The sequence below is a fragment of the Protomyctophum parallelum genome (assembly GCF_964188405.1).
Source record: "Protomyctophum parallelum genome assembly, chromosome: 11".
Taxonomy (NCBI): domain Eukaryota; kingdom Metazoa; phylum Chordata; class Actinopteri; order Myctophiformes; family Myctophidae; genus Protomyctophum; species Protomyctophum parallelum.
Genome location: NC_139707.1, coordinates 21,610,739 through 21,635,457, shown reverse-complemented (window position 1 = coordinate 21,635,457; position 24,719 = coordinate 21,610,739). Strand labels below are relative to the sequence as shown.

The 24,719-nt window shown below is 43.7% G+C and overlaps 1 protein-coding gene across 4 annotated transcripts in view; it reads right to left on the bottom strand.

Moving 5' to 3' along the window:
• The window catches only part of tanc1b (tetratricopeptide repeat, ankyrin repeat and coiled-coil containing 1b), a gene marked incomplete at its 3' end in the record, with an annotated part of 144,768 nt that overhangs the window by 93,798 nt on the left and 26,251 nt on the right, over positions 1-24,719 (bottom strand). For 3 of the 4 annotated variants that reach the window (XM_083776986.1, XM_083776988.1, XM_083776990.1), the window contains exon 3: positions 12,925-13,131. In XM_083776986.1, the coding sequence (XP_083633112.1) occupies positions 12,925-13,131 (207 nt within the window). The remainder of the gene's footprint in view (positions 1-12,924; positions 13,132-24,719) is intronic. The other variant, XM_083776987.1, reaches the window with a different exon arrangement.

Sequence of the window (24,719 nt, the reverse complement as noted above, 5' to 3'; positions counted from 1 at the left end):
TGTGTGTGTGTGAATACAGAGAGAGCTTTTGTAATGTTTGCATTGCAGTGCCTTGTAAGAGTATCCTCCTCCTGCTGTCAGGAGAAGAGGAGCTGTGGATGAATGGAGGTCCTAGAGTGAGTCAGGTGATGTATCTGGGACAGGACAGGAGACAGAGTGAGTCAGGTGATGTATCTGGGACAGGACAGGAGACAGAGTGAGTCAGGTGATGTATCTGGGACAGGACAGGAGACAGAGTGAGTCAGGTGATGTATCTGGGACAGGACAGGAGACAGAGTGAGTCAGGTGATGTATCTGGGACAGTACAGGACAGGAGATGACTCCTGAGGACAGGACAGGAGGACAGGAGATGACTCCTGAGGACAGGACAGGAGGACAGGACAGGACAGGAGATGACTCCTGAGGACAGGATAGGACAGGACAGGAGATGACTCCTGAGGACAGGACAGGACAGGAGATGACTCCTGGGTTTCTCTCCAGCGAGTTAGCGAGCCTACTGCACTGCCTTCCATTGCACTGGACGGGATTAGAATGATCCTGAAGCTTTACAAAGTATGCGGTAGCTCACCGCACTTTTTTTTTCTGTCTGTGGGAGTGTGTTGATGTTGAAAGCAAAACCTTAACAAACCTCTCTGACGTAATAATTTTTTTAGTGTATCACTTTTTTTTAACTGCAGTCCAAATAAGTTACATAATACAGTATATAGATACATACTAGTAAATAATGCCTTTCCTTTGAATTATGAAAAACATCTACAAATCACAAAAGCAGAGGGACGGCCTAATGGTTTCCTGGCATAAAATATAAATAAATTAAAACAAAAATAAAAAAATGGCAAAGAGAAAAGAGCAAAACAGTGGAGAATAATCTAAAAATAGGAGGTTGAATAAAGTCCAAGTTCCATAAGTCCAGATAGCAGAGCCCCCCCCCGGTTCTGCTCTGGCCTTGACCTACTGTAACCCAATCCAACTCTCCTCCTCCAGTCTCCTGTAATCAGATGGCTGGATGTGTAACCCCAGCCATAACATAAAGATTAGATGGGAGAAGACAGATAGCCATTTCCCATTACCACATCCTAATACAGCACAGCACAGCGCACCACACACACACACACACACACACACACACACACACACACACACACACAGAGAGATGGAGCCATCCCTCAGCCCAACAGCTGTGATCTTGGCCCGAGATACCATTAGGATACAGGGGTAGAAGAGTGAACGGGGTGGGTGGTGTAGTGGCAGCGTTTTGGCGGGTGTTAGCTGTGTTATGACATGCCAGGCATGGAGAGTCAAGCTCAGCTTGATGCACACTGCCATCTATGGATGTCGCTGTTGAAATGCATAGTGATGGGCGCAGCTCTCCATGACCTGATGATATGACACTGTTGAAATGCATAGTGATGGACGCAGCTTCCATGACCTGATGCCATGTTAAACATGCTGTTGAAATGCATAGTGATGGGTGCAGCTCTCCATGACCTGATGATATGACACTGTTGAAATGCATAGTGATGGGTGCAGCTCTCCATGACCTGATGCCATGACAAACATGTGATGATCACGCCTAAGCTGGTTCCTTGTATGAGCCTGAGAATAAGTCCCTCTGCACACGTTCTGTACGCCACCTTTCTGTCCTTCTAAAAGCCAATTCTTCTCGTGTAGCCTGGAGCAAACCTGTGAGATGCAATGTTCAAAAGATGGATTCAAAGAGCAAAGTAGTCCATTATGAGGGATAAAGTGCCCAGACTAGAAAGTGATTAAGTGTGAAAAGAAATACACATCGCGCGCACACACACACACACACACACACACACACACACACACACACACACACACACACACACACACACACACACACACACACACACACACACACACACACACACACACACACACACACACACACACACACACACACACACACACACACACACACACACACACACACACCAAGACCTGAATCGCTATCAAACATAAGTGAATCTTAAGACCACTCTAAAACCCATCTGCTGTCTGTCAGGATGGGTGTCCGACTGTCCGTGCAGTAGTAGAGGACCCAGCACAGCCTCCAGCCATTTGGCCAAACCAGCCTGTAGTGAGGCAGACTACAGGCTGACAGTCAGATACGGTAAGTTTGCGCTGAAAACCTCCATTCATCTGCAGGATAGTCAGGCACAACCTATTAGCCGGGAGTCATACAGACCCCATTATAGTGCAACTACATGAGAACAGAGGGGGCTGTGTGCGAGACACACTTAAGTCCAGGTAAACATCTCATAACAATTGCACACTGACGAATATGTTCACTTGACTGCAAGTATTTCATCTGAAAACAAGAGGGCGTGTGGTGTGAGTAATCTAAGCCATATGCTCAAATTCAGATTCGGCTTACACAAGGCACTAAAGAGGAATTCACACAGGATACGCACATGCAATAACAAACACATGGCTGGTTATCAGGGAGAATTCCCCTCTAGGGATCAATTAAGGTTTATCTAGGGAATCATGTGAATCCCCACGAGGAGGATGTAGGGCCTACGTCCTCCCTGCTGACAGGTGCCGCCCCAGCCCGTAAGATTACGTGCAATATCACCCTCCCTGACCAGCTTCCCTCCTCCGAACACGGGCCAAGTGTGTTCATGTAGAGTTGTAGACGCTCGACAAAGAGGTGGATTGGAACCCACAGGCACCACTGCGCCAAATTACAATCTTTAACAGGCATGAAAAAGCCTGCAGCACAATGGGGGGGGGGGGGGGGGGTGTCAATGGTGTCACAAACCTGAAGGACAAAGGGAGGGGAGCAGAGGTTACACATGCTCAAACGCTTCTGTAATTTCCTTAGACTTCAGGCTGCATAATCTAGAACGTAAAATCCATTCTGTGTGCGCATCGTGTCTTCTGCCTACAATTAAAGACCTTGGCTGGTGTGCACAGTGAGATCAGTAGTCGCTCATTCAACCTTATTAGTTCCTTGAGTTCAGCCAAGACTCTTGAAGAACCATGAGGGAAGGAGGGAAAAATATGATCTAGATTAGAATGAACAACAATCTCACATCAATATATAATGGACCCCCCCCCCGCTCTCTCGGCCTCATGAAAGATGTTCCCCCAGCTATCAGTTTAGTATTCACATTGCCAGGACCACATTGACTTAGGTTTAGGTTTATTTATTTAGCACATAGTTATAAAAAATAGACAATACATATCAATGAGCAAAAATACAATTCCAGGAAAGGAAGAAGAAGCTTATTTGGAATCTTTTCCTGTATGGAAGACGTCATTGATTAAGAAGATTAAAAGTTAATTAAGAACAATACAAAAGACTACAAATTGACAAAGGGAGCAGCTGTGCAATAAAGAAATAAAAACACAGAGACAGATTATCACAACATGACGTCTTCCCAAAAGCAACTCTGAACTCCTCAAAGCTAGGAAAAGGCGGCATAATGCTTGAAACGTATCATCAACTGAACACACACAGAGAGAGAGAGAGAGAGAGAGAGAGAGAGAGAGAGAGAGAGAGAGAGAGAGAGAGAGAGAGAGAGACAGGGGGAGAGACAGAGACATACGTACGTACATACGCACATGGGGCTGGAAAAACAACAAAACTATGTCACTGATGACAGAGGACAAATACGCCAGGTTTCTCATCAATGGGCCACTGGGTGGATTTACAAAGCTCATTATAGGCATATAAAAACAAGACAGGCAGCAGGACACACTCCTTTCTTGTGATATGCCAAGTGAAATGTTGCCACTATTCTACTAATCTGTCTGCATTGTTTCAGCAGCGGGCTCTTTAGTCCAAGTAAAAACCCTAACCCTTTTTCTATTTATCAAGAAAAGAAAAGAAAAGAAAAGAAAAGAAAAGAAAAGAAAAGAAAAGAAAAGGTGACATGAGTGATGGGAACAGAGAGAGAGAGAGAGAGAGGGAGGGGGGTCTCGGGGGGGAAGAGCAGGTTGACGAGATGTGACTGCAGTGCTGAGGATGCTCTGCATATTGGCTAGTTCAAGACTCCATGACCACTGTGAGCTGTCAACCAGCAGACGCACGTGCGTGCACGCACGCACGCACGCACGCACGCACGCACGCACGCACACACACACACACACACACACACACACACACACACACACACACACACACACACACACACACACACACACACACACACACACACACACACACACACACACACACACACACACACACACACACAGTATACCTGTGGACAAACGCTAATGACGTCCAGCTGATGTCAATCACACAGATGTGAGGGGGAAAAAGGAGGATTGTTCATGTACGGGAGATGATCAAGGAGTTCTTCCAACATTCTTCCACGTGGACTCTTGACTTCTTCACATTTCAACTCTTCAATGGGACACAGAGTGTCCTCTGTGCGGTAACAACGCTGACAATACCCTCCTTTATGCACCCAAATGTCATTCCACATCTAAAAAGTGAAACGTAATGTATTCAGGCATAAGAGAATGTTGAAATGGATTCCGAAATCGAGTGCAACGTAACTATTACCAGTTAGTCATAATTCACTGGCTGTCTCTTGGGGAACATATGAAAGTACCCCATCTTCTTATTATGAGCTAAACCTCATCTTTTTAAGCAAATGTGTATTTTTTAATTACATTTCTAAAATAGTTGAGACATGGTATTAATTATACTTAATCGTTGCCTCATACATTGGCATGACAGAGTGTAAACTTAACCATAATTATGAATGCAAATTTGTATTTTATTGCCTATTCATAGACTGGGCTTTATTATCCAGTTTTCTCATGCAATTTCCAAATGTACCACTGTGAGAGATTCATTATCCTTTCAACAAACACTACATGCCTGATGGCCGTGTGCAGTTTCACACATGCTGTTCTTCTGTATGTGCAGCTATGAATTATCCACTGATCTCTAATAAGAACATGGTCATGCATTTTCTAAAGATGAGCCCAAGCTCAAACATATTAACATAAAGCCAGATGGTCGTAATCCTACATCGACATGAGAGACACCACCAGAGAATTAACCATCCACCTCAACATTGTTCCAAATCTACTGGGAGCACTGGTAAAGAGTATAAAACAAACGTTTGGGTTTAGCGATGGTCATTGAGGCGGTGGGCCAGTTGGGGATTCACAGAGGATGAGAAAGGGGATTGCACATTTATAAGAAGCCAATGCACAGTGTACTGAAGTGAAGAATTGAATAGAACTTGGCACTTGGAATGGCAGCCTCCATCAGGGCTCTTTTAAGATGGGACCCTCTGCAGAATCACAATGCCTTTTAAAGCTCAGCGCTGCAGAGGCATCAACGTCCACCAGGGAGTTGTGGCTCTGCTGCGAGTACCCCAGAGGGGACTGTGGGAGAGCGGCAGAATGCACATCCAAATGTGACGCCACTGGGGTTGAAGAGAGACTCAACTATCTCTTGTTTTAAAGAGTGAGGTGTTTCGTAGATCGGTCTGGCAATTGTATGAAAGTGTTGTATCATTTTGGTCAATGCATCTCTGATTGTCATTGTCTTTTAACCCATTTAGGCCTGACCTCAAAATCAAAAAAATTATCTTCTAAATCCTCCAGTTTTCTGAAATAAATATTTTCACGATTTTTCAAAAATAGCAGACCTACAAGCTCGTAGCGCGCCACTCGGTGGCACGCTATGAGGTTGTAGATCTGCTATTTTTCAATAGCTAAATTATAACATAATGTTTCAAACACCAAAAGGGGTTCCCGCCCAAAATGGGTTGTAACTTGAAAGGGAGATTAAAAACTATTCAGCGGGGACATATTAAAGGCCATATTATTACTGAGAGAAATGAGTGTGGAAATGAGTCACACAGCCAGGGTGATGAAAAGATTCCTATCACAATCACTCATGTGAAATAAGTCCCCGTCTAGATTTATTTTGCTTCAGTTCAAGTATAAATTGTTCTTGGAAATCACATTGCCATGGCAATCCCAGCCATATTCACCAAACCTGCCATTTGATTACTTAGTAAGTCCACTTTTCACAGTCAGTTTGCACTCTTCAGACAGTCTCCACAGACGTTTACCACTGCACAAGGACACAGACAGACAGTTAAAACAGGGATGGGGTATGTGTTCCCGTTTTCCATTGTTCACAGTAGGCCGGTGCCCGATGGGCACAGTCTAGTTCACATTAATGAATGGCTGCACTTTAATTATTAGATGTGATGAAAAACATGCACAGCTGTGGCGAAACCATTAGTACTTCATCAAGTTCTATCAACCATGACATGACTTTCCTACGATTCTACATTGATATGAATATGGATATTTGTGTTAATATCAGTCTTCAAGCTTTGCGCAGAGAAACATTTCCAATATTTGGTATTCATGAATTCCCATAGCTTCGCCAAATCAATAACCCGGCAGGCATAGCTATTGTATTAAAATTCCAATTATTGCCAATTCTGATATTTTGATCTAGAAAAGGTGTCTCTCTGACATATCAAAATGGGAAAAAGGTCAGTAACCAACATGCACCTCTGGCTCGAGAAGGGTTTTTTTTTTCTCTCTATGCAAAAAGGGCATTTCATGTGGCCATAGGGCCATTTGTTATACAAGAGACAAATGGATTGTCTCCATTTCTATCTTCCTCGTGACCTCTCTTGAGTCCTTCTATTTGAGGTGTTTCTGGGGGAGGCTAAGCTGACATCTATGTATATGTGGTAGCCCTTCATCCTGGCCGATAATGGAGGTAGTTCATCATCACTCATGGATGCCAGCCAAGGAACGTTCGACTGAACCGATACCAGCCACAAAGGAAAAGATAAGCAACAAGGAGATCTATGTATCAACCCATTGTGAGCAAAGAATAATTCCACCCGATCCAACTTGCAAACACAGCTGGCTCCGGCTAGCCAAGGACTGTGGAGTAGGCGGGGGGCGGCGGGGGAGGTTCACTGGATTTCCTTGAGGTTGAGAATGACTTACTAAGTGGAAGCATCCGCACTGTGTTCCACCACAGCAGGATGGCATCCAGTCTAATAGCATTAACAGCAGGGTCACCTCCACGCCTGGATGGCCAACAGGACGTTTGGGGGGGCATTTTCAAATCCTCTGGACAGAGATATCAGTCTAAAGCACTGAGCTGTGTTCTCTTTCACTGATGTGCACATCTGCTCGGGTGATAGATAAATATAATCAGCCTTTGAACCAAAGGAAGCCGAAGCCCCTATCCAACCCCCCATCAAAGTATGAAAGTTGAAATTATTTCCACGTGAAATGGTCTACCCGAGACCTGATCTTCCCCACGCCTCATCGCATATATACACCAATTAAAATGACAAGCAGCCCATGATAGCAATAAATATTATATGAACTGCCGTTTTATGCTCCTTTGAAGGCAGACAGGGAGGGATATAGGGCTGATTGTTGCCCACGTGACTTGAGAATGGTCACATTAGTGGTGGATGTGTTAACCACATGAACTATAGTGTCCCTATTCGGGGAATTCCATAACAGGTGAACATTCTGCAAATAGAACATTTGCCAAAAATAGGCAAATATTTGTTTAAATAAATAGCATATCTACAAGCCCATAATGGATCACGTTGCAGGCAGCATATTTATATAGATGGGGTTTAAGTGGGTAGTTCATCAACCCATGTCCATTCGCTTAGTGGAAATTCATAGATACTTACACAGAACTGACGGCAGCACTGTTACGGGTCTCATCTCATAGACAGGCAGGGTGATTGTAAATATGTTAATATATCGTTAAAGGGAAATTATAGGCTTTTCTGAAGCCTATAAGACCAAACAGTCTCGACAGGGGAGCCGTCATTTCAAAAGCACACCATAGAGCTTATACAGCAGTGCGACCTTGAGGAGGACAGATCCCACTGGGAAGCACAGTGACCCGTCATGACCAGACGGGGTCACTGTGGAGTTGCCCAAGAGACTAACGCTGGGAGTACAGATGTGGGGAGCAGCAGCACTGTATCCCACTGACACAGAGAAAGGTGCTTCTTAAAGCTCATCTTGGGACCAGTTTCATGTGTCCCCCACCTATAATTGAGGTTCAGGTTTTGGACAAGCTACACTGACCCCTGGCCCTATGCTACGGAGCAACTTATCTTGGACAATTATAGACAACATTCCTCTAGTATCCTCCCCTCCTTTTTGGGGCCTTGTGTGGACTCAACTGTAAAGGCTGGGTCCTGTTCAACACATGTCAGGGGGCTGTGTTTGATGGTTAAGCTCTGGGCTTAGCTGATCAAAGTTGTGGCAGCCTACAGCGTCGGAGCCTGTGTGGCTTGGGCATCCGTCACACTCCTAATTAACTCAATGTTTCTCTGTTGTCCCCCTGTGAAGTTTTCAGGAAAAGAACACCCATTAAGTCGGGGGGCCTTCCACAACGCGGTACATTATCCAATCTGTCAGGAAATAAGGCCGGGCCGCAAAATGCATTTGTAGGCGCGGAAACCACATCCTGTCAGTGTGACCGTGCAGGGTTGGCTGGGGAGGAAGGTAATAAGGATAGATAGGTTGGTGAGTAGAAATCGACCAATCACCAGGTGATTGTGGATGGTGGTCATGCCCTGAGACCTTTTTCTAGTATAACAATGGTAAGATGTGTCACACCATGTATTCCAGGCTGAAAGATAAACACGCATGTGCGTGCGCATAAAAACAAAACACACATGGCCGTGATGCGTTTTACAGTAAAAGGGAGTGACGTCTGCTTGCGTCTATGGTTTCAGCAAGGCCTGAGCAAGAGAAAGCACAGCACTGCAGCCCAAGTTGTTTTCGTCAGAGAGCCGAGACATTTCCTGGAGTATGTGTTTATTAACCGGAGGTGTGATCTCTCTCCCTGCGGGTTTTCACACTCACCTGCGAGGACAGTGGAACAGTGCCTACAGTCGACCCCCCCTTCCCCTCCCCCCCAAGACTCGACTCCCCTTCCTGCCTTGTACGTCCGACCGTCATCCTATCTTGTCAAGTCTGTCCCTGCCCCCCCCCTCTTCTCTGCCCGAGTGCACCCTGATGGGAATGAGTGCACCCTCATGAGAATGCACCTTTAATGAGTGTTCCTTCATTTCTCTCCGGGGGCCTTTCCACCTTCACACACCCTTCCCTCTTCCCTTCCTAGTCCACCTCTCTATATACACCATCCTCCTCCCCTCCCCGTAACTGTAAATGTGCATTTCATCAATGTTCACTTAGATGAGTTCTAAACAGTCGTTGCAAATAACAATAATATGTGTTGTGAATATGTGTTTAACTTGACTGTGCAGGTGAACTCAAATGGCATCGAGATAAGGATCCGACCTCTGTCTACTCGACAGCTTTCTGTAGCTGAATATTGAAAAGGTTTCTTCTCCATTCAAAATAAGCTAAAATGAATTTGAATCCAGTTGGACCGGCTCAAAATAACATGAACATGAACTTGGACAGGCCAAGTAGACCTACAACATCCCAAACCATACCAGATGCTTCACCGTGTAAGGCCCAAACCTACACTTCAACACATCTTACACTAAAGGACAGATCAAAGCCTCTGCCACTCTAAACAAAGGCGAGATAGCCCCCAGATGACTCCCAGATGTGAGAGGGAGCCGAGTGACCACTTAAAAGATTTCTACCCTCTTTGCTAAGTCTTCAGAATCGGAATACAAAAGACTCAGGTTGAAACAAGTCCAGATACAACCCGTGCCCTCTGCTTTGAAGACGGAGCACCCCATAGCTGCCGATGAGCGACATTCTCAACATGGCGAAGAAGAGACCGAGCCAGGGAGGACTGATAATTAGATACAGCATAAACACATGCCCATTATTTAAGGGCCAATAAAGTCAGGCCGTGGTGTGGGCCGCCATCCTCACGGAAGCTGACCAAATAACTAAGCAGTGGTGGAAAAGGTACTTGCATGGTTTTACTTAAGTAAAAGTATCAATATTGCAATCTAAAAATACTCTGTTACAAGAAAAAGTCCGGAATTCAAGAGTATTTGCTTCAAAATGTACATACAGTACCAAAAGTACCAATCATTGTGCAGACTGTCTCATTTAAAGTTTTCAAATGTATAAAACTCATTTTAAAATAGCAGATCTACAAGCTCACAATGCATCACGATACAACGCATTGTGAGCTTGTAGATCCACTATTTTCAAATGTCCAAACTATACTCTGAAATGTATATAAGGCTGAAGTGGTTATTGTATGTTTTGTAATAATATTGGAAATCTACAAAGTAACTAGTAACTAAAGTTTTCAAATAAATGTAGTGGAGTAAAAGCATTTGTCTCCGAGATGTAGTGGAGTAGAAGTAAAAGTACTGGCAAATGTAAATACTCAAGTAATGTATAAATACCTCATTTATTTTTACTTAAGTACAGTACACAGTACAACTAAGTGCATGTACTTAGTTACTTTACAACACTGCAAATAAGACCCCGGAAACATGGCGTTTACATCTGTAGGGGAAACAGGATGGTCTCGCTGTCCTTTATAATCACTATATTTTGTCTCCAACTATTATGTCTAGCACAGTCTATTTGGTATTTTCCAAGGTTGATAACTAACCAGAGCAGTTTGACATGTGTCTGCAAACGCTAGGCTGAAAGCAACAGTGTTTTAGGGCTAAGAGGGGATTGTCAATCGTGGAATGCTGTCAGATGTTCAACGCTGACACAATAGCACCTGAAGGTAGACAGGAAACTTCACTTTAACAGGAAGTCCACAGAGACGGATACAGTCCCGGCATGGGATTAAGTGTTGAAAAGCTTGAGGGCAGATACGGTGGTGTGGAATATAAAATGCATTCTGCATTCTGAGAGCACAAAGTGAGGAGTTTGTTGAATTATGATGTAGAGGATGCGCCTTGGGATGTCTCACTTCACTTGAGGGTTTTGTTAAATATAAAACCGTTGAAATGGGGTTGTCTGAGGCTACATCTGAGGCTACATCCACACTAATGTGTTTTCATTTTAAAAACACATTATAAAATGAAAAAAGCCCATAATACATGCCTTAAAACGCATATTACATCTGATACCATTTGACAACACAGTGTATTATGACCCTTCCTGGTGATGTATAGGGGGAGGGATCAGTGGCGTGTTCGGTAGGAGTTTGGCTTATTTGAGCGTCATATTCCTGCCTACATGTAGGCTAGTAGGATGCTAGGCTACTTGGTTGCCAGTCTGTAGTTCGTAAGTTTGCTTGTCAGTGACGTGTGAGTGTACACACCAGTACACTGTCACTGCAGTACACCATCTAACATCTCTCCTACCCTATGGCTCTGGATCGCTGGTGGTATTATTATTATTATTCGCCGTTAGAAAATGTTCGGTGGTCTGATCTGATAGCCACCTCCCCTCCCCTCACGTCAAAACAGTTCTCAATGTTTACATCTTACTTGACATGTGGACATATCCTTATGGAACCAGGGAGAGAGGGAAAAACACCACGAGAGTGACGAGTGATCAGTCAAACATGTGTTCTCTCCGCAGTGAGCTGACACCCAATTCAAAGAAACCATACAGCGTGTATTTAATTATTTGATATCTCCGACAGTCAACGCACTGCAAGGCTACAATGGAAGCATAATTCTGACAGCCCGCGGTGGAATGGACAAGTTGGGGTATAAAAACGGACAGGGCGAGGCTGAGGGAGTGAGGTGGTGTTACAGTATGTACAGTTGCAGAGCTTAAAAGCCCCTACACACCAAACACACTTATACTACTGTACATACTACATAGTACATACTAACGTTGTTGAGAGATCAGCCTGGTCAGACGTCAGGTGTTAACAGAATCGCTTATGCGCACATTTTGTACACATGTGTACTACATGTGTCTCATGCAGGTGCACAGTTGTGCACCTGCATGAGAGGAAATAAGGTGAAATAATTCTCCATGCTAGGGGCGTAGCAGTAGTCTGCAGTCTTGAATCAAAAGCTCAAGCAGCATTGAGAACAAAAAATAAAAAGACTCAAGCAAATCCTATGTGCTCAGGATAGGAAGTAAGAATTGAGAATAGTAGACCGAAGCAGAAGAGAGGGGTAAATTATTTGCTTTGGCTAAACAAGGCTCAACAGCCAACCACAGAGCTCTACTTCCCCTCTCGGCAGTTGTTCTTGAGGGTCAGGTGAGAGACCAATGCAGACGTCTCACTACCACAGATAGCCGTGCACATTCCAGATTCCACACCCGAATGACAATACCTGGAATCGTGTGCTGTGTGTGTATAAAAATCAATGGATTGTCAGTGAAAAGAAAATATATACTTTGCCCTTTGCTCTGATAAAGAACCTGCCATGATAAATCAGAGCTTTTTTGATTGATTGAGGGCGCAATGGAGCTAGTGGAGCAATGCTATACTATTTGTGCAGACATATTTTCTCAATTTCTTTTTTTTTTTAACCATCATTTCAAAGCCAAGACATTGTTGGGCAGGGGGGTCTTTTGGTTTCAAATGGATCATGAAGGGTATCAGATCTTTTTCACTTGCTCTGCCTCATCTGTTGTCACATTCACTCCAGGTTTTTGAGGTGCTGCTTGTGAAACTGCAATTCGAAACTGGCCTCTGTAAAATCTGAATCCCCCCCCCCCCCATCTTTTCCCTTTTTTGCTTCCCATATGATGAATTCCTGTTCTGTTCTTTAGCTACATAGAAATGTATATTTGTATGTCTCTAAATGTTTGTATGTCTTTAAATGTTTTGATGAATTGAACAATGTGGACCCTGTTGTAAACAAGTGTAATGCTTAATTGGGTCTTTGTATTGAGTTTGTGCTTAAAATGTACTGTAAATTCTACAAACTGTTAATAAATATTTCAATCAATCAAAAAAAAAAAACCAGTGTCCCGGTTAGGATAGTGACCAATGTTATATAGTTTGTAATTGAAAGGTGGGAGATGTTAATAGACTGGTACCTGGTGATCTTTTGCTAGCACGTAAAGGCATCATGTAGGACTGTCGTGGCAGGAGAGGTGAAGAGGGCAGGGACATGGACACCCCCTTCGCCAGACTCAGCCTGAACACATCATCGTGGGAGTAAGGGTGAGCACTGCCGGCCTCATGGGGCTGAGGGATTACTTCAGGGCCTTTCCTCTGGGCATAGTGGCTGTGGACGTCACCTGCTGAAGAGAAATGGGAGAACTTTTAGTATGTGATATCATATCACTTACAATTATATCAAATCAATATTGCATTGACACAGGCTTGTGAAAGGTCAAGGTAAACTTTATTGTCCACAAGGGAAATTAGTCTTGGGCTTTCACCCCTGCTGCAGCCACTCACAAAACATTAATGACAAACAAAATACAAAACAGAGGGGGATACAACATTACACAAGTGCACACATAGTGTGGAAAATCTAACCTCTTACAGTCACTGTCTGTCTCACAGTCAGCCTCGTTCAACATTTTAGTTGATGCCGGTACAAACGATTTATTAAACCTGATGTACTTGCACTTTGGTTCGTTGTACCTTCTCCCAGAGGGCAGAAGTACAAATTAAAATTTAAAACATGGGTAACATGTTTTTAGCCTGTTTTAATGTAGCCTGCTCATAAATTGACAATGAAGGTGAAAGTTAAGACTGGATTATATAAACTCATTATTAAATATTCAAAAATATATTCTTCTTCTTTGTGCTTCGCTGAGATAAACCCAGCTATGAGAAATTGGTATGTGGATATGGGAATTCACTATGCCTTTCTTTTGTGTGGTGCAATATTTAGATACTTGATATTCATTTGGATCAGACTCTTCCTAAAAAAGCCCATTCAATTTCAAATTCCATGTTAACCATGAGTCATGACATATTGAAAACACACGTCCCTGTTTTCAATGAGTCTAACATGGTTAACATGAAGTTTGAAGTCTGATCAAATTAATATCAAATAGCTATTTATCAAATCAAACAATTTAAAAACTGTCTGTGGTGCCCAGAAAAGCCGCGTGCGTGCGGTCATCATGAGAATGTACAGCCACATGGTGTGTATTTAAACCTAAGGCCATGAACCAATGAGTTTCTCTCATGCCACAGGGGTACATGGGGAAGGACACTTAGCACAGTAAAGAAAGGTTCTATCATTGACCACTTGAGCTTAGATAACATTTTGTGACTCATTCTGCACACTGGCTCATTCGCAGCCCTGATTCCAAACTGTAAAGGCTGATTCACCAAACAAGACAACGGGTTACCGTTTAGACCAGGGGTGGGCAACTTTGACGATGGATGCTATTTTTAATTGGAATCCTGAAATGTCATTTGAACTAAATACAAATATATTGGACATAAAAAAGACAATCAAATTATTTGTAATACTACTCAGTAAGCTACTAATTTAGACTGCAAGTAATTAAAGCGGGTCATGTTCGCATGTTTGGAATTGTAACAGCTGAAATCAATAACATATATTGTATTCCGAAACTAACCTGAGGGCCACATTAAGTGAAGGTCCACATGCAGCCCCGCATGTGGCCTGCGGGCCGCTAATTGCCCATGTATGGTTTAGACAATAATGAAATATAAGAGCAATACATCTGAACTGAAGCACATTGTTGTTGTGTTAGTGTTTAAAATAATGTGGTGAAGTGGTGAAACTAATGATGCCAAGGGCAAAAGACCCAACTTTATCTCTCCCACAACATGCTTCCCAGAGTTCCTAGTGGTTTGGCACCGTGCAGTGTGATCACAAGGCTATACGGCTTAAAACAGATAACCTAACCTATGGGAATGTGCACTCTCACATCTCCTACGAGCGCAGTGGCCCGATAAGCCATCAGAAAAGCTCCCGGCAGTAACCTATAAAACATGAAACCTGACGATACGTTCAGGAGAGTATATTTTCACACTGCTTCCAATCTATAGCAAAATAAGGGTAAGCACTGTTTCCTATTTCCCATGGAAAAGTCTGCCTTTGTATGAAACTGTACAGCGGCGTCAAAGAATTTCAAAACATAGGAACCTGCTGAGCTGGTTGTGCTGGTGGGTGTGGAATCTAATACAGTCCGACATTCAAGCCGATAGGTTTGTGCAATGTATCTCCTATGCACACTGTACTCTCAAATTATCAGTCTATTATTTCTTTGTACATAGGTGCAAGCCGCGGTCTGGATAATGCCTACATTCCTTCTCTGTGTCCTATCAAGTCCACTCTTCCTTTGTTTGATGGTCTGTACATTCCCCTAGTAACATTTCCCCTGAGCTACGTACATGACCTAGCCTGAGACCTGCAAATGATTTCACCTGGCTGCTAGGTCGCTCTGCAGAACCCTAGCTCTAGTCTAGATGGGAAAAACACAGGTCCTGCACCATTGAAAGCCAATACTGCATGGAAAGACTATTCCAGTCATGGAGCCAGCGCAGAGCGAAGTAATGTATTCTGTGGCATTAAAGTTGTCCACTCATCATGGCCACAAATTAAAATGTATGAATTATCAACCTCTAATAATACAGCTTCTGCGTCACCAGGCCCAGCGAGATCATAATCGCAGCTGTGGTAAACCACAGTAATGCCAATTAGCGTTGGTTCTGCTTTCAGGACCATTGCTTGTACGGGTCTCTCTCGTTGGGGAGGCTTGTTCAGATTAGCAACGACGCCTGTCTGCAGCCGAAGATTTGAACCAATCGCAAAAAGACAGGAGTGCAAGTGGTAGAGGCTACTATTACTGTTCTGCTCCTCTCCTCAGGGGAACTGAGTGGTGCTGGCCACAGGGCTAATCAGAAACAGAGAGAGATGTTTTCGTCCAGTCTCTGCCTCGCCACAGGGGACACAAAGCTGTCCTGTGTTTTTAAAGGAGCTCCTAAACAAAGGAGAATGCCAGAGGCAGGAAGCAGCAAGGTCACAGCAGCACCTCTCTGCATACCCCCAGTTGGTTTCTACCTTGTGAAGTGGTCCGCCAGTCGCTCAGCCAAGGCCATGACCTGTGGGACCTGTAACCTTTTGGCAAAAGATCTGTGTCCACAATCAGCAGGTTCAGCACAACAGAATATTGTGTTATATTGGATGGAATTCACAAACTAAGAATTCAACCACGAATGAGGGAATATAAATTGACAACACAAACGTAATATTTCACAAAAGATAAAGACAAAAACAGATGCTGGCGTCTACAGTCAGTTAATGAGAAAGCTGTATGAGAATTCTCTATTCTTCCAAAAGAATAACATAAAACATCTGATCATCTTCCGGACAGAAATCCTATACTACAGTCTTACTTCCTTTGGAGGGTATCGAGTTATGGTGCTTATTGGACTTTCAAGTTACTTTGCCAGTTTGCCTAAGATGTTTAAAACTCCTGCCAAAGAAATCCACTAGATGTGGTAAAGGACTTACTCTCCATAAAGTCAAAGTAATGTATGTGAAACACTTACACAAGTAAACAGTGAACTGGGATAACACTCATTGCTTTGATTTCTTTGATTTGGTTAACAGAGGCTCTTCACTTAATTCATATTGAGTAGTTTCAATAGGAATCCTCGCTTTAGCTTTGCAGCAGCTGTGTGTTGCACTGTACAGCTATGCTTTCTCTGTGTTGCAAAGAGAAAATAATCCATGTGTATATCACAGCACTAGTGAAGTCACCTTCACAATGGACAACCATGCCCATTATACAACATTCAGGTATTACACAGAAAAGAGAAAACCTTTGCGTCTGTGAATTCACAGTAAAAAGAACCAACGCAGAGTTCACCTCTTGTGAACAGTTCAACCAACACAGCCCTGAGTCTATTCTAACATTTCAAGAGCTGAACATTTTAACAGTGCCAATATATCCTCATTGTCACCATAGCTTTAAACTCATAAAACCATTGGCTACACCAAGTATCAAATCATAAAAGCTGCCTTCGTGTGCCGTGTCCACTCCATGCCAGCTCGTGGGCGATACAGGTTTTGACCATAATACATGCTAAAGAGATTATGACAAACTTGTAATTAGGGGCGATGCTTCTGAAAACAAGAGGCACCACATAAAAGCTGGTCATCCAAGCACAGCTGAACAGGATGCAGTGTGTTACTATAGGCACATTTATACTTTGTTGTATCAAGCAAGTATCAACTGACAAAAACGATGCATATTCTACAGAAGACTGTTCTGTGAAGTACAAGTTAGCCTTACAGTAACTGCACTTCCATCTGACCCATGCTATATAACACAGAGGGACACAAGGATGGAAAGTCACCAGCGCTATTTCAGTTGCTTTCCTAAACTCCCGATTGGGGCAAGGCCTGCAATTTCAGCCCCTGCTGTGGTCAAGGAAATCAACCCTTTCTAATTATACAGCACTGCCCCAAGATGATGTAAAAATGATTACAGTCTCTTGCATGCTCTTTCTTCCTCATCAAAGAGAAGGGCCAGAGCCCACGACCAACATGCCCTGCCCATAAAAATGCAGAATATTATTTTGAGACATTGATTAAGCTAAATAGATGGAAATTGATTATCTGACTCGGCCAGTTTGAGTCATACTGAAATCCTTAAAGTCAAACATGCCATGTCCTATTTTTCAAGCGCTGCCAGTATAACAGTATGGGGAATGGAACATTTTCCTTTGAGCTTTAAGTTAAATTAAATACTGTACTCATTTCAAAGTATTGCTTTAAGTATTTCAAGGGATAATATAATACACTTTGAGGAGGGGTTATCTAAACGCATGAGACTTTGCGCGAACAAATAAATAAATAGATAGATAAATAGTGTTATGATGAAATACATCCTTCCTTGCTTGCTGAATATAGTAACATGTAGTAAACGGTAGTCCAGCTAGCCTCTTTGGTTGTCCAGCCACTCCAAATAAAAGTCAACCACAGTGAATTTAAGCCCATTTCTTTTTCTCCAAGCATGGTTTATGACTCCCATTTTGCCCCTGCTAGTATGTGAGGAGATGGTGGTATGGTACCACAGCTGAATGCTTCAAAATGGCTTATCGGTGTGTAATTCTGGATTGTGTCGCCTGCCTCTCAACTAAATCTGAGCAGTGGAATGTGATCTGTCACTCTGAGAGAGAGAATGTTTAAAAAAAAAAGAACCCTCCACCCCCACTGCTAGCGAAAGCAGAGTTTCCTCTATGGTCCAGAAGAAGCAAGAGTGTTCCACCAGTGGATCATGTAACCTTGAGCTAGGATGAGCTTAAGCCAAACAAAGGGCCACTTAGTATTCAAACTGTGCCACTTCACTTGGCACAAACGTTGAAAACTATAGAACCTCAGCTAAGCATAGATGAGATTGTATGTGACTTCAATATACGGTATACTTATGCAGTATGATATGAGAGAGACATAGAGAGATATATAGAGAGATAGATAGAGAGATAGAGAAATAGATGGAGAAATGGACAGATAAGACCGATATACGAGCCGATACAGCACATATTTCTGTCTCTATTCTGACTGATAATATCAGCAGCATAAGTTTCATCTTTACTTTTCATCACTTATTTTGTAGTCTGGAATGGTAGAAAAAGCTGATCAAGTGATATTACTCAAACATAATAAATGTTCTAGTGAAAACTAGAAATGCACTCTGTCAAGCTGCCAACTTGCACCTTGCACACAATACATACATACCCAGCCAATCACCAAACATACCTTAGTTACGTCATCAAGATTTTATTGGCCGGTGTACACCACTGTGTGTGTGTGTGTGTGTGTGTGTGTGTGTGTGTGTGTGTGTGTGTGTGTGTGTGTGTGTGTGTGTGTGTGTGTGTGTGTGTGTGCGTGCGTGCGTGCGTGCGTGCGTGTGCGTAAGCAACCACTCTCTAATAGCTTCTCTAGTTGATTTGATGAACCACAGAGAAAGTGAAGAAAGGCTGTAATTAATGCAGATTCTTTTAGTCAACACACAAAGCTGCATGACCACAGAGCAATCCACCAGAGGGGGAATTCTCCCGCTAGACTGAGTGCCAATGTGAATCCCCTGTGTACATCCGAGACTTGGGTGACAGCCTGACAAAAGCTGTCATGGTTAACACGGAGGCAGCCCACAGAGAGAGCCGAGAGAGAGCCAGACAGTACAGAATGGGGGAGGGTGTTCATTATCAATAACATACCAATACTAATTTGACTTAAAAAGTTAATAAGATGAGGCTCATTATTATTGTTCAAAGTCACGCCTTCAGCGCTGTCTAATAGCCAATCCAAAGTGCCTGCGAGGGTCATCAGTTTTGCCCATGGGGGTCAGTTTGATTTCAGATCACTTTGGTTCATCAGCAGTAGCTATAGGAACAGTCAAAATAAAATAAAAACGTCAGACTTAAGACATAAAAAGAGTGATGTCAGTCACTAAAATGATATGAGGGAAATTCCATGCGTTCCACTCTGCAGAACATGCCACCTGCATTGAGTCTAAGAATTAAATGTGATAACATCAAGAGCCATGAGATAAACTTGCACCTAGCTTCATTTCTTGCCACGACTGAAGATTCGATACAGACCAAAAAAAGAGGCAATCACAGTTCAATATTTTGTCCTCTTTGACACAAGGCCTCATATTATTTTATTACATTATCCTGTTTTTTTAAATGAAACAAAAAAAAAGGATAGACAGACTTTCCAAGCTGTAATCACATTCCAGCATTTCCTTGCTGGAACAACATACTCCCCTCATCTCTGCTGGTGGTCCCTTTGCCTAAATAAGCCTCATGGTGCAGGGCAAAGGTTTTTCCTTGGCCACTATATAGGGAGTGCGCATACAAAGTTGTACACAGATCGGTGCAGTTATAGGTGAAAACATGAATTGGCCTGTTATAGCGCCACCATGAGTCTGATTTGAGTTTTTTTCTTACTCTGCCTAGTGGGAAGGCCAATGGGGATTGAATGTGGGGAAGCGGACAGGTCCGTGCTGATGACAAGACTATGGAGGTGGATAAATGTGTCCGAGCAAAAGTCGGCCTCATTGTGGTGCTATAACAGGCCGTTGTGGAAAAATGTAGGCAGAGGTTCGTCCTTGGCATCCAGGTGTGTGTGCACAGATTGGCATCGGCCGGACCAGAGATTAGCTGTACACAGACAGACGGACGGACACACATACAGACGGACAGAGTGCAAAACATACTTTGGCCTTTGGCCTGGTGGAGACAATTAGATACTTAACGTAAAGTTAAGCTGCTGCTGCATGAATGCATGACAAGACTGCAGAATCATCGTGTCCAAAACTCATGTATTCCCCTCACTATCGTTTCTTTCTCTCTGTCTCTTGTGTCCAGCGGTCTGATCTCACACTGGTTCCCATATTCTCTCTCTTCTTCTTTCCATTTCTCTCCCGTCTCTGGCTTCCCTTCTTCTGTCTCTGCCTCAGTTCTTTTTTTCTTTCTCTCTTTTTTCTCGAATGCAAAAGCTTCACAGCAGTCCGAGCCCTGGAATGTCTTTACCACTGGCCCCAGGGGAAAGGAGACAGATTGGGAGGGGTTTGTGTGTGTGTGTGTGTGTGTGTGTGTGTGTCTCTGGGAGAAGGGCCCAGGGAGGAGAGGGAGGAGGGCAGCACTGGGCAGGGAAGCTGACATTTCCCATTCCTCTTCATAAATGGCCAATTTAAGTGGGTATGGGAAAAATATCTGAGCGAAGCAATAGCTCTACCACATGCTTTATTTCAGGCTGCTTCCTAACGGGGAGGCATCACAAAAGGGCACTGGGGATACAGATATGGGGAACGATGTCATATACCACCTGATACCACACAAGCTAATTAAACCATCATTTCCATGTGAGGATATAAGTGTGAATACTGATGAGGCATCTGCTCTACCCAAGGAGAGCCTACACAAAAGGAGAACAGGTGTGCTCTGAAACACCACCGATCATGAAAATGGAGTGCCGCACTGTGCGTGTTCAAGACATCACGGTCCCACTGAGCATTGAGCACAGCAATATTGTGCACTTGGCTTTCCGATAAACTGTCATTACACAGTCATTACAGTCATGGGAAAACAGAATCCTTTCTTTTAAGGTCCAAAAGTAAACTCAGCAAGTCCCCAGGCATTACGGTCAGAGTCGTTGACAAGGTAATAACAAGTAAAGATGTGGTCACTTCACTTATTTGTTGACCAGAACGGCGATGTTCTGAGGTCTTTTCTGATTATCCGGTGAGCGCGATAGGAACATTGGTGTTTTCTAGAGCAAGGATTGGCCTTATTTTAGCTCGGTAGCATTAACGCTAATACTTTAGCATTCAAGATGGAAGCTAAAACCGGACGCGAGTCATAGTGGAATAGCCAGAAAACACCCGGCACCCAAGCACCACCACTTTTGTCCACCAGGCGGCACGTTAAAAGGAGTTTTTCCTTGACACTGTCGACGTGCCAAATACTTGCTCTCAGGGGGTAAAACGTTGGGTCTCTGCTCTTTATGTAAAGTGTCTTGAGATAACTTGATTTGCCACTACGATGAAACTGAGTTTAATTGAATTAAATGTCATAACATGAGGCCCGGAATGAACTTTAATGAAAGCCATGGTCTTACCGTGTATCTACAAAAATATGTAGTTACAGGCACTATTGTGTTTAGTGTTCCCAGTCTGAGTGCCTCCTCATAAGCCTCTTCAGTCTCAGACTCTGGTCAAGTGAGGTACACCAATTCGCTCCCACGCCACGCTAGGGGGAACATAACCCTTTCACCTCCCATTCATTACCATTCACACAGTTAAGCCTAATCGGAGCCCACTGATTGGTGACAGTGGAGTCAGACGTGCTTGAAGTTTGTCTGCTGAAGTACTGTACTACCTGACCAAAGCAGACATGTTCTAAACAGTAAACTCTCTAATGTGTAGGCTACACAAGAACCAGAGAGGCCAGTTAAAGAAGGGCGAATATATAAAAGAAGAGTATCCCAAGAAGTAAAGGCACACATCTGTAAGCCTATTTATTTATACTACGCTTACTGCCATTGCCGTTGATTAATGGCAATTGTGCTTTTATAGTGCATTCGATCGATCAAGCCATAATGCTAATTATGTTAGCCGGTTAGCTAGCTATGTTGTTGTCACAGCACTGGATCGTCCATCTTAGATCATCGTCGCAGAAGCAGTGCAGGCGAGGCCCTAGCAAGTGTCCCTAGCAAACAGACGATTCCAAAAATGAAACACGGCGATATCAAACGCCTTAAGACAAGCCTACTCGTCATGAGCGCCTCGCGTAATAAATTTATAGGACGAGAATGCCGGTCAATAGCAACAAATGTGTTAACATGTGTGAGTGCCAGAGTGGGAGCTTCATTATCATTTTCTTAAAACCGAATTACACCCTTCATAGTTTGGAATCAAAAGTGCAATTACGATATGATCCAAGTCTAAGCATGAATGTCCTCTACTGCCATCCCCGACTGTATCATTATTCTTTTCGTGCAACCTTCTCTGGCATGGACACACTGGTACAGTTCAAGCTGAGAGCAGATAGATGATAGATGACCCTGAACAGTTTTCCATACTGTGATCAATCATATGGTGACTGTGAGCAGTGCTCCTGAGGCCAGTGTGCCTTGCAGGTGGCAGGGTTCGCAACTCGGCTCCTCTGAGGAGTGGACAAAAGAGTCGAGGGGCGGTTGGGAATGACTTATCCAAGCGCCCATGTTCTGGTCTTGCCCCGTCAACCTTGGAACGTCTTCTAGAAGGCGCTCAATGCTTCCAGACTGGCAACTTCCTGCTGCTCGCCATATGCATATACTGTAGAAAAGCTCTGAGCTAAAAGCAAGAGTTGACTTCCATGTGTGAAACCTCCCAGCGCAGTGTGGTCACTGGTCAGTGGTTGCGGGTTGCCATGGAGGTTTAACAACAGATTTAGATTAGCCATTAGTACAGACCATTAGGCAGAGATTCTGCTGGGGCCAGGTGAGGTCATGAGAACATCACTAGCCGCTGGATAACTGGACCTCTCGGCCGACAGCCTTTTCAGTGTTGTTAAATGGAAGAGGTTGTGGCAGAAAAGGCCGGCCATCCGATTCTTTCTACAGAGCCTAATCCCATAAGCAAACAACGGCCAGGGCAAATCTTGTTATTTTGTGTCATGTTTACAAATCGTTTTTATGATTAAACCCCTTGTGACTTTCAGCAGGTATGCAATTCTCTCCAGTTGTTACTTTAGGCTTAGATGACATGGATTTATTGTTATTGGTCAGAGTGTGACAATGTTGATCAATTTACTTTTCAAAAGATGAATGGATGATTCCTCCATGATGCCCAAACCACTCTTGACGTCCTTATACTTCATGTTCACAACTATCAGTAGGGCGGCAAGGCCTTCAAATAAAACATAGTATGACGCTGTGTGCCATCATCCTTTGGGGCGAGGAAGAAGTGAATTTGAAGAGGGAGCATGCAGGCGGGTTGCTCCTCCTTGCAGAAAGCATTATCCCCTCTTCCTTTGAGGCCAGGCACAAAGGAGCCGAGGTCATTAGTTCAGCCAGTCTCAAGCCCTCCTGAGCAAGGGATGGCAGGGCATTCATCTGTATAGATGCTGTGTGCTATTCAGAGCCGTTGAGCAGAGCAGGGAAGAGCAAACCAGGGAAGTGGAGAGAGCAGGGCCAAAGCCTGTGAGCCAAAGTTCCCCCATAAACACCCACACATGCTTTTTAGATAGTCAAACACTGTGACATCTATAGTGCGGGTGCTGGGATGATTAAGCAAGAAATCCACCAACCCCAGCCGCTAAATAAGTGACAACCCAGAAAAGTTCATGAAAAACTGGGACGCAGGCACGGCTCATGGGTCACAGAATCAATCGTGAGTCAACCAGAGCATCAGGAAGAGCATGCAACTATTAGTTGCAGACAGAGGGATATGTTCCAGGTATAAAACCAAATGGAAATCAGACAGAAGGAATGCATCCTGCCCAGGAAGGTCATGGTGTAATTAGAAAAGGCTGTGGCCTGCTGACCTCTTCCACCAATGAACTGCCATAACAGCCAATATCGCATTTTAAAAGCCATCCAAAAACACCCAGGGTTGTTAACTGATAGACTGTCCTCATCACGTCTCTTTGAAGTATCAAAAGAATTCATCAGCGCCATGGCTGGCTGAGGGATCGAGGGAGGGAGAGGGGGGACAGATAACACTCTCGACTATGCTGCCAGTTGTGTTTCAGATTACATCACTCTGTGTTCCCAGCCAGTAGTGATGTATTTTGTTTGGTTTTATTTTCCATGCCTTCACTAGCACTTCCAAGGTCATGAACATCTTTGTAAAATGTGTGTGTGTGTGTGTGTGTGTGTGTGTGTGGGGGGGGGGGGGGGGGGGGGGCGCTGGGGGGAGTGTGAAGAATGGTTCACCAGCCGGTTCTCTGGCAGATCGCATGCCTTTGGGAACCATCTGAGGTACTGCTCCAGATTCTTCCCTGCAAGAAGCCACTGTTCAGGAAGCAGTGTCGCATATGACCCGGCAACAGTTCACTTATCTCCCCTACGGAGTCGGAAATGGAAATTTCTACTGTCATTTGACCCATCTCCCCCAGTCAGCTGAAGAAAAACTAAAAGGTTTCTGTTTACTTACCATTAAAAGGGACATTTAGAGAATCAAATGATTCTTCTTGTGACCAATTTTATTGTAGAACAGGTCTTTGGTTTTGGCAATCTCATGGTGATGGATAATTGAAACAATAGTACTAAAATCCCTACAGGTAACAGTAATTTAATAAAGCATGAGAAAATGTACTGTAGGCCTACTATTTATTACAACAATATGGAACAGGTGATCTGCAAACATCACCTTATGACTTGTGACCAAAGACCAAG